The sequence below is a fragment of the Myodes glareolus genome, chromosome X (genome assembly GCF_982192425.1).
Source record: "Myodes glareolus chromosome X, mMyoGla1.1, whole genome shotgun sequence".
Lineage (NCBI taxonomy): Eukaryota > Metazoa > Chordata > Mammalia > Rodentia > Cricetidae > Myodes > Myodes glareolus.
In genome coordinates, this window is record NC_142053.1 from 5,728,346 (window position 1) to 5,739,510 (window position 11,165).

The 11,165-nt window shown below is 45.2% G+C and overlaps 1 protein-coding gene across 1 annotated transcript; it reads right to left on the minus strand.

Annotated features, from left to right (window-relative positions):
- Window positions 1-4,097: 4,097 nt before the first annotated feature.
- Window positions 4,098-9,584, minus strand: LOC148117204 (melanoma-associated antigen 10-like). The gene is made up of 5 exons (XM_087902620.1): window positions 9,527-9,584; window positions 8,318-8,406; window positions 7,986-8,102; window positions 7,247-7,319; window positions 4,098-6,905 (listed from the first exon to the last, which is right to left on the minus strand). The coding sequence occupies exon 5, from the start codon at window positions 6,836-6,838 to the stop codon at window positions 5,834-5,836; it is 1,005 nt and encodes a 334-aa protein (XP_087758746.1). The 5' UTR covers window positions 6,839-6,905; window positions 7,247-7,319; window positions 7,986-8,102; window positions 8,318-8,406; window positions 9,527-9,584; the 3' UTR covers window positions 4,098-5,833.
- Between the last annotated feature and the right edge of the window lie 1,581 nt (window positions 9,585-11,165).

Below are 11,165 nucleotides of genomic sequence, written 5' to 3' on the forward strand. Positions count from 1 at the left end.
CATGCAGCAGCTTCTTTAAGAGAGATTTTTCTGAAGCAGTGATAGCAAAAGAAAAAAAAAAAGCCATGCCATTCTGAAATTCCGGCTTTCTGGGCCATGCTGCCAGCATGAACTCTAACTCTTTCTCTGGAGGTCCTACTATGGAGATTTGACTAGGGTTTGTGAGCAGACTGCTGCAGCTTGCTAAATGGCAGCATGGACTGGCTGCGTGCCTGCGAATGGGGCAGTCCGCACAGCTCAGAGGTGTGAGCAGCTCCACCATGCTGGACTGGGTGTGGCAAGCAAGCAGTAGCATATGAACCCTAGGAATGGCGCAGTTTAAGTTTCAAGAAGTGCTTAGCATTTTAAAAAGCACTCCTGGACAATAAAGAATTACAGACATGCAATAAAGACAAATCCAGATGAGTCATAGTGTTGGATAAATTACTTAGACTTGGGAGAGAAAAGAAAAAGAGTATAGAGAGACATAAAATAAAGTTAATGCATTAAAAAACTTTAAAGAGACAGAGTACAGACAGTCATAGATTAAAAGGAGTAAAAAAAATAAGCCACATAAAGATGGAATATACACAGATAGTCTGGATTATGTATGCTATTGTGTGTATACATGGTGATAGAGAGTACTAACTAATTCTAGAAAAAGGCTTTTTCTACCTTCCTGTATATGATTTCAGGTTTGAATCTCTATCAGTTTTCTGAAGTGAACCATGAGCACACATAATAGTAATCTTTGAAGTCTCCAAAAGAAAGATGGGGCCCCACAAAGACAATTTCATCAGGATAATGATAGCACCACTAAGCTGAAAAACATCACCTAAATATCAGCTTTGGACTACAAACTGCTCAGGATAATTTCAAGGTAGCTAATTGAGATGGTCCAGGCTCACAGATTACTCTAGCCAGGACTTGGGACAAGCTCTGCACTTTCCCATTATGCAGAGACTGGACAACAAATGATACAGCTACCCCCTCAGGACTTGACAATTAACCAAATTTTTTCTTTTCAGGATCCCCTCATGATGCCATTACCCCCAAGACAGGAGAAAGTAATTTTAAGAATGCAGCGCCAGCATTCCTAAGAGGTGTGGTGGTAGTTTTATGCCATTCAGGGATTATGGATATTTGTCAATGGTCAGGGTTTGGATACAAGTTGCATCCAAATTGGTAATGATCAAGGAAAAGGTGAAACAAATGTATTTAGATTCAGGGTTCTTGTTTTGAAAAGAAAAGGGGGAATAAAGATATGATAAGATACAAGGGAACATTATTGACTCTACTCTGAATTTTAAAATGGGGCTATAGAAATAGATTAAAAGGTACATTATTGAATCTATTTTTTTTTGTTTTTAGAGAGAGGGTTTCTCTGTAGTTTTGGATCCTGTCCTAGAACTAGCTCTTGTAGACCAGGCTGACCTCGAGCTCACAAAGATCCAGCTGCCTCTGCCTCCCCAGTGCTGGGATTAAGAATCTACTCTTAAACCAAAGACACCACTACTAGTTTTAAATATTTTACATAGATATGGATTTTTATATATTGACACAAAGTTAAGATTATGTTCATCAGAACATACTGTACATACATTTCTAATCTTGTTCAAGGTATTGTACCTACACAACTCATTAAACAAGGTAATGCAAACTTTTAGCCCTTGAAAGCTATTATTACCAACTATTTAGGTTAATAAGGAAATTAACCTAAATAATTTATTATTATTAACTATTATTATTATTATTAACTATTAACTATCATTAATAATAATAATAATATTAACTATTAACTATTATTATTAACTATTATATTAATAGTTAATAATTAACTATTTAGGTTAATAAGGAAATTCAGGTTAGCAGTTAGACACCTATTATATTTGAAATCGTACTCATGTTAGGCATTTTTTCAAGATCTAAAAGATAATGTTTTAGGTAGACAGGTGGTCTTTAAACACTTCAGAGATCTGCAGAATATGGTATTATAGATATTTTAATAGCATAGTTTTTTTATGACAAAGAGACAGACGTGTCTGCTCTTGGCAGCACCAATCTACTTCAGAGAAGATGGTGGGCATTGGAGAAACTTCAAATGGAGCTAACTTTCTTTGTAGCAAAAGTAAGTTACTGATCAAGAATGCACTCTTACCTCGACTGCTGACAGTGTGTTGTTCAAGTTGGACAAGCAGGACACAAATGAAAGTGAATGCCAAACCTTGACATGACAAGACTGGACAGTCCTTCAAAAATCCTGCTTCATAGAAAAGTCTGGCAAATATTCTAGGCCTATAGACTTAAGATGAATGCCCCCAACGTTACAGAGAAACCTTGGGTGATTGTCCAGGTAGCCAGCTGTTTCTGTCATTTCTTACAAATTTTGGAAGTCGCTTGCTTGTACTTCATGCTTACTAGGTTAATATTATTTCCTTCTCAAGTCTCTGAGGGAGTGAAGACTAGATAGTCATAGTTAAATTTTTCTTTGTTTACCAGACTCAGAAAAGAATTTCACTAAAGTAATATAAAGTGTATAAGGTTGAGAGACATTAAAAAGATATTTTTCAGTTGGTAAGGTGGTGTCTGAGGTTACTGTCCCATCTGGTCCTGCAGTCATTCAATCCCAAAGAAACACACAGCAGCCTACATTAATTATAAACTTATTGGCCTATTGGCTCAAAAGCTTCTTATTAACACTTATAACTTATATTAGCCCATTGTTCTTGTCTGTGTTAGCCACATGGCTTGGTACCTTTTTCGGAGAGGCAGTCACATCTTGCTTGCTCTGTGTCTGTCTTGCTCTATATCTGAGTGACGACTGCAGACTGAAACTTCCCTCTTCCCAGAATTCTCTTTGCCCCGACTCTACATCCTGCCTGGTTACCCCGCTTATTCTTGCTGCCTGCCTACTGGTCAATCAGCGTTTACTTAAAATACAAGTGACAGGGTACAGACCATTGTCCTGCAGTAGTAATGCACGTTAGAATAAAAAGTGAATTATGCACAACACTTTGGACTCACCAAGATGGGATATGTAATGGAATATTTTATCTGAATTTGTCAAATGCAAATGGAATAGACATTGTTGATGTACTTATTGCATGTGTGTATTTTATATAGCCATTGTACTTATTGTACATAGTTTTTTGTATATTTGTTATAACATTCTTTTTCATTTTAGACACATAATGGGGAAATGTGACGATTTTGTTTGTACTTTAACAAATAAAGCTTGCCTGAAGATCAGAGTGTGGAGCCAGTTACACCTGTTAGCCAAAGACGCTAGGCAGTGGTGGTACACACCTTTAATCTCAGCCCTCAGAAGATGGAGGCTGAGGGATCTCTGTGAGTTCAAGGCCACTCTGGGCTACGTGAGATTGAATCAGCATAAACGAGAAACAGACCCAAGCAGTGGTGGCTCACAGCTTTAATCCCAGGACTGGAGAGGCAGAAACAGGAAGGGATATGGCTGGGCGGAGAGAGGAATACACAACAGGAGGAGACAGAACTCAAGGCATTCAGTGTGAGGACTTGTAGAGAGACGATACCCCATTCAGTCTGAGGATTTTGTAGAGGTAAGAGCAAGTGGCTGGATGTTCTGCTTCTCTGATCTTTCAGCTTTCACCCCCTAATATCTGACTTTGGGTTTTTATTGTTAAGACCAATTAGAATCACATGACGATTCCCAATGCTGGGAGCCTCGGGGTTCCTCAGCTGGTTAATGGGATGCCCATCAGCATAGCCGGAATATGTGTCTTGCAAGTAAAAGCCCTGGTGTGAGTAGCTTGAGTGAGGAGAACTATAGCGAAAGGTGGACCTGGGATAGCTATGGAACCAAAATGATATTCCATGAATAAACATCACTAAGTCCTCCCACTCACTGGACACATGTTGAAATCTGGGTTGCAACTACACTAGAGATAAGTGAGCTAAAATGCAATCTTAAGGCTGGGGAGAAGGATCAGATGATAAAAGTGATAGCTGCTCATGCCTGAGGATATCATTTCCTTCCCTGCAACCTGCAACATAGTGGGATGCAGCAGGGTGCACCTGTAATCCTAGCACTACTTTGTGAAGCTGCAGGGCGATTGGTAAAGAAAAGTCCCCAGACTATCTTGATACAAAATATACAGTTTTAATAAACAGAAGTAAGACTTACAACAGCTTACACCAGAATCCAACCTATCCGTCCGGACGCAGGAGCCAGGCGAAAAGAAAGAGCTAGCAGAGCGCACTTACTAGGTTTATGGGCAGGCTTTTGCCTGAGGGCGGTACGCCCCGAAAACAGAATATGATTGGCTGAACTCCCCTATCAACTTTGGTGGGATTGTGAGGAGAAGCAAAATGGGTCAGAACCTCAAAGGTCAGCCAGCCTTGACTACACACTCCAACAGCAGCAACAAGTGAGATCTTGCCATCACAAGGTGGAAGGAAGAGCCAACTTGATGTATGTCCTCTGGCATCCCCACCAGCACTGAGTGATGCGTGTATACACCCTCACACTCATGTATACATAAACAAATAATTTTTTTAATTTAAACTTGTCTGAGGCTGGAGCTTTGACTACGAACTTGCTGTTCTTGCAGAGGACAAAGGTTCAGTTTCCAGCACTCACATGGAGACTTGAAATAATCTCTAACTCTGGTTTTATGAAATCTGGTGCTCTCTTCTTTCCTCTTCTTTCCTCTGAGGGTACCACCTCTTAACATGCAGGCACAACACTAATACACATTATAAGCATTTAAAGTTATTTTGGTAGTCAGCTCTGTCTCTCTTGACTAGGGATGCAGAAGAGGCCCTGCCTAGGAGTTCTAGGCCTCACATTCTCGTAATTGTAACACATGGGTCAGAAATTCCTTGCAGAGGGTGGGGGCAAACCATGCTCGACATGGGCTGTGTTCATCTGTAACTCTAGCACCAGGACATGATTACTCTCTGGACATTGTGAATTTGTTTGAGGGGATGAGGATGCAACCCCCCAGTTGTGTTATCCAAATGTTCAATCACTGAGTGACACCCCAGACTGAGTCCATGCCAAGTCCACCAGCAACAGTGACGGCTCAGAGGAGTTTCACTTCTCTCAGTTCTAAGTCATTCACACCTCCCAAGGGCCTGGTCCTGCCTATTATTTCTGAGACCCCCTAAAGAAATGTCTTGGCTTACACCACTGACTACTCTCACCCTAGGGGACCTCTTTGCAGAGTTCTTGTGCTTACATTTGTGATCTAAAGGGAATTCTCCCTTTCTTTCTGACAGGGTTGTTGCTGTTGAACTTGACTTTTTCACAGAAAAGGATGGATAAGCCTTTTCTTAAGTCTCATTTCTAACACAGGTCCTTTCACAGAGGAGGTGCTTGCTCAGTGAAGGGATGGGGAAGAGACTGCATTCACCTGACTTTAACTCTCATTTTCACAAGTTAACCAGAACAGGAAGCTAAAACTAGTAAGGCAATCAAAAGTAATTTTATTCTTTCTTTCATGAAAATCCCAAGTTCTTTCCCATTGAGTGGGTAATCCCAATTAGAATGCCACAGTATCTTGAGACATGTTACAAGTTAGATATGAGTCATCCTCAAGTGTTTACAGAATGACAAAATTCTCCTAATCAGCGTTATCAATACATGCTTTACTAATTCCATTTGTAAAATGAAAACATCTCCAGCTAACGAACCTTGCAGTAAAAGTAGCAACATTTTGAAATACCAAGATTGCCCAAATCACGCAGTCAGAACAAGAAGAAAAGGTTCCCAACTCCTCCGACCAGCACTTCAATGAGGGTGCAGTTCTTAGATCTGACTCTGCCCCCACCTGATGTTGGTTGGAAACTGCCAGTGCACTAGAATGTGTGCTGGTCAGGGCAGGAGGGCCACTGTTTGGGGGATCGTGACCTCAGATCTCTCAATCTCATCTCTCTGCATAGGGAAAACATAGGATATGGGATCCTGCTTAACAACCCTGGCAAAAAACTTCAAGACTTCCACCTTGGTGGTTTCGGCATGTGCTCTCGGGCCCCACAGGAACTCATGGCTGGGAGGATCGCTATCTGTCACCTGCCTGTACTCCAGATACCCTTCCTGCACAAAATGCTCAGTGATGAGTCTCCTGGGCTCCCCGCACAGGAAGTGATCCCTCCCGGCATAGAGCCCCATCCTATTCAATATATGCCACAACACCTCCTCACTGACACAATCGTCCTCTATGAAGATGATGCACAGTATGACTATTACCAGGCCTGTCTTGGGTATGCCTGGGGAACCATGCTGCATCCCATCATAGGTGATCCCAAGAGCATGGACAAGAGAGTAGGAGCAGACAAGGGGGTCCCCAAGGGAGTTACTTTCTATTATCTCAAGGCCAAACATCAGTCGCATGCAGTCAGCGGCCTTCTTCAAGATTAAGGAATAGTGTGCCTCATGATCTCCGATGACCATGTGCAGAATTTCTGCCCTAGTTGTTATCTCCTTCCTCCTGTACTTGACGAGCAGGAAGAGAACCAAATCCACGATCTTGCTATTGAGCGCATTCTGCAGTGGAGGCTCGGGGTTAGCCACATGGCTAGCTTGATTGCCAGAGGCCTGAGCAGATGGTGCCATTGCAATTGAGCCCATGGCGGTGGGAGAAGAGGAGGCTCTCTGAGCACTGTGAGGAGAACTCAGCATTCCTCCAAGGGACGCACACCCCGAGGTGGTGGCAGTGGCCTCCTCCTCCCCCTCCTCTGCTATGGGGACCGTGGCAGTGGCCTCCTCCTCCCCCGCCTCTGCTATGGGGACCTGGACTCCCACCAGACCCCTTGCCTCCCTTTGGAATTGAGCGCTGTCAGGGAAGTGGAGGCCATGGCTGGTCTTGGTAGGATCCATGCTGAGTTTCCTTGGGAACACAGGCAGGACAGGCAGGTGTGGGTCACAGAGATGAACACTCACAGGCCTGGGGGAGGAAGGGAGAGGTTGAGAGGACTCTGACAGTTATTCCCTGGGCAACTCTCAAAAAGCACCTGTCACAGGATTTTGCCTGGGGAGTGCACTTAGGGCCAAAGGACTCTGGTACTTCTTGTGCCTCTGAGAGGCTGGAAGAAGAGGAGCCCCAAATCCCTGGGTGTGTGCTTCTCAAAACAAGTTTCTGTGGCTCTGAGAGGGAACAGAAGGCAGTGAGGGCACCTTACACCTCCTGACACCTGTTCGGTGAGTGGGGCTTGGGAGAGCTAAAAGAGCTAGGTCGATTCAGTGTGGCTCATTCGGGCTAGAACAGGCCACAAGCCCGTTTCTCACCTTGATCAATGGCTAGTTCCAGAAGCGTCCCCGTGATCCCTGGATCCCAACTCTTGAAGACAAGAGACTATGCCTGTAAGAAAGAAGAATGGGAGACTGAAAGGAATCCAGGCAAGGTGCCTCCGTTTTCCCACAGCCTTCAGGAAGGCAGGTAGGTAGGCAGTACTCTCTGCTTTTAGCTGATGGGACTCTCTTAACTCTCACAAGGAATCCTCACAGACCCGAGCCTCCCTCTGATGCCCCAGGCCAAGGTGCTCTTAGCAGGCCCTTCAGCTCCCTTAGACTATTGGCTGGAACCAGGGCAGAGGGCTCAGCCCTGCAGCCCCTCCCAGGACTGTCTGTGAGTCAGGGATTCAGGGAAGTCCTTGGAGGGACCACTTTCTCCTTCACTCGCCTCCTGAGATCCTTTACTGGAACTTCCCAGGGCCGACTTAACCAAGAACTCAGTTCAGACAAGATCTCCGACTCTGGTGAAGTTCCACACCTGGCGGCCCTATAACCATCCTCTCAGGAGAAAAGAGCCGGTGGCACAGACGTTAACCCCTGCGGGGGAATGGCTGTGATGCCCACGTGTGCTCATCTCTACTGCGACAGGAGTCCCCTACGTCCACGGAAAAGCATCTTTACCGTCCTTCTGGAGACCCCTGCTTCCCAGAAGAACTCCCACCTCTACAAGGACTCTGACGTGCCGAAGAACACAAAGCCCTTGGTGTCCCTGAGCATGGACTCTGGGTCGTACCCAGACAGTGAGGTCCTTTGGCTCTCTGCTTCAGATTTAGTCCTCAGAGAAGGTCCACACTCTGCAGAATCCCGCTGCTCTCCAGACGTGGCCGCCACTGCTGATCTGATATCAACCCTAGGAACAAGGTCATCATTCCCAGTAGAGTTCTCAACCCAAGTCATGCAGTCCAAGGAAGCTAGGCACAGAAGCCCCCACTTGCACCCTCCCACCCTCCCACCCACCCACCCCCCCCCCCGGCATGAGAAGAGGGGCGCACATGCTTTAAGCAGTCTTCTTGATTGGGATATGAGGCCCTCTTTGCATGTTCATTTCCAACCGTGACAGCTTACCTGGAGTCCTGATGGAAAGTGGACTCTGGCGAGCAGGCCTGCTCCCTTCTGGGCTGTGGTGGTCCCCGACACTGAAAAGGCTCACCGCCCTGAGAGAGGACACAGAAGTGAATTTGTCTCGACTCTGGATATGCCAGGGCCTGAACTGCTCAATATGGGCAAAGGGGCAGACCCTGCCTTCTCTCACACATTCTGAAGCTTTCCTTCCTCTTTGTTCCTCACAACACCCTTCCTGACTCTCAGATCCATCTTTCAGGTCCAAGTCACCTGTGAGCCCCCACCTCATCCCCTCAACCCCAAGTCAGAGGTGACACCTGTGTTCCACAGTCGACCCCCATAGCTAGTCTGTGTTGACAGTAAGGGCTTATTTTTATATCTTGTATCAGAGGTCTGACTGTTTCCTCCTTGGTGGCCCTGGATCCTTGCCACTACATCTCTGAGGCCTTACCCCAGGACAAATCCCCTCCTCCTTCACATAGCGCAGTAAAAGGAAAGGCACAGCACATATAAGGAGGAAGGAGGGGGAAACATGTTAATTCCTCCAGGTACACCACAGTGGAAATACCATCTGGGTACCTTCTAGTCAGAGTGACGCTTCTTAAGTCCAGTAGGGTCCCACAGACATGCTGAATGCAAAGCCACTGTCAGGTGTAACAGGGCCCCTTAAAAGTCACTCCTCTGAGAGGAGCGGGGGTGGTGGCACAAGCCTTTCATCACGACCCTAGCAAGGCTGAGGCAGGCAGTTCTACTGACTTCGGGGCCACACTAGTTGACACAGTAACAATAGGACATGGCCATCACCCTTCCAGTCAGGTCACAAAATGGCTCCAGGCTCCCTATTCCTGGGAGCAGGAAGAGTCCTCTGACTGACTCCCAGGCACCACAGCTTAGGACTTGAGCCCCCAAGGTGCCCAATGTGGCACGACATACCTGAAGGTCGCCCTCCCGGGAACCTCACAAAATGTCTCCGAGGCCCCCATCCCTGGATGTAGGAAGACTGGCCTGAAGGTCTCCCTCCCGGGAACTTCACAAAATGGCTCAGAGGCCTTCAGGCCCCATATGCAAGGGCGTACTTTGACCCTCACCCTTCTAGGTCCTTCGGAAAATGTCTCCAAACCCCCATTGTCTAATGCCGGAAGCACCTCGTCCATCCCTCATACCCTTCAGGCCCCTCAGAAAGTGCCTCTGAGCCCCCCAAAGCCCGGATACCTGGAGTGCGTTGTGGCCGACACCCTTCTGGTCCCCAAGGAAGATGGCCCCGAGCCCCACTAGGTCCCCGGATGTAGGAAGACCAGATGGCTGCTGGGTCCTTCCCGAGCCTCACAAAATGGCTCCGAGCACCCCCCTCCCAGCCCCGGATGTGGATGCTGCCGAAGCTTGAGGGGGCTTCTTCCCACAGTCACTCTCACCTTGGGTGGAGGACTGTCTAAACAAACAGTCGAGCTTGACTCTAGACCTGTGTGCTTCAGCTGGGCTTCTGAGACTCCACGTCCATTCAGCTGGGCTCTGGGACCCCACGTCCATTCAGCTGGGCTTCTGGGACCCCATGTCCATTCAACTGGGCTTCTCAGACCCCACGTCCATTCAGGTGGACTTCTGAGACTCATGTCCATTCAGCTGGGCTCTGGGACCCCATGTCCATTCGGCTGGGCTTCTGAGACCCCATGTCAATTCAGCTGGGCTTCTGAGACCCTACATCCCTTCAGCTGGGGCTTCTTAGACCACATATCCATTCAATGTGTTAGATATCTTACTTACTGTAGGAATGAATCTTCTGGGTCATTTGAAGTTTGTTCTGTCACAGTGCCGGAGATCAAGAAACTATATATATTTTTAAAATGTAATTAGCAGTAAGTTGAAATTTTAAAAAGTTTTTTTGTTTACTATTTTGTCTGAGTGTTACGGTAACTAAAAATGTTAAACATAATTGCATGTTTCTAAAATTCCTTTGATGCCAAAAGGGCTAAACCAAAATTACAGTATATAAAAGTGAAATTATTTCAAGTTTTTCTCCAATATTATTTTTGATATAACCTCAAAATCTGTTGCATCAGAGTGTCTTGTCTTCACAATGAAATAAATATTAAATCTTTTCAAATGTGCCTTACCCTCTCCGAGGAATGGATGGGGTAGGAAAGATAGGTAGAAGGAATGGGAGGAGGGGAGTGCTGTGGGACAATGGTCTTTTATCCTTTCACTTGTATTATTTTTAATAAAATGCTGATTGGCTAGTAGCCAGGCAAGAAGTATAGGCAGGACAACAGCAACCAGGCAGGAAGTGGAGGCGGGGCAATGAGAATTATAGAAAGTGGAAAGTTTCAGTCTGCAGTTGTCACCAGGACACAGAGGAAGCCAGACACAGAGCAAGCAAGATGTGACTGCTGAGCCTAAAAAGGTACCAAGCCACATAGCTAACACAAACAAGAATTATGGGCTCATATAAGTTATAAGAGTTAATAAGAAGCCTGAGATACTAGGCCAATCAATTTATAATTAATGTACACGTACATGTGTTTATTTAGGACTAAACAGTTGTGGGACAAGACTGAGCAATACAGGAACCCATGCCAACAGGTGAGGGAGAGGGAACTGGGATTAGTATGTAAAATGGAAAAAGATACCTTTTTTATTTTTAAAAATAAAATAAATTAAGCTAAAAAAGAAAAAATTAAAGCTTTCCAACAAATTTTTCTTCTATGAAACTTTTATTCTATAATGCTGTTTATAATTTTGTTTCATTTCCAGTATCAACTATATATAAATTTTCATGTTTTTATGGAAATAACAATTTTTTCTCCTTCAAATTTTCCTTTCATTATTTCTCAGGTCCTTCTAAATATTCTGATAT

Coding starts and splice junctions, on each gene's coding strand:
- LOC148117204 (XM_087902620.1), bottom strand. CDS start 6,838: ATGGATCCTACCAAGACCAGCCATGGCCTCCACTTCCCTGACAGCGCT.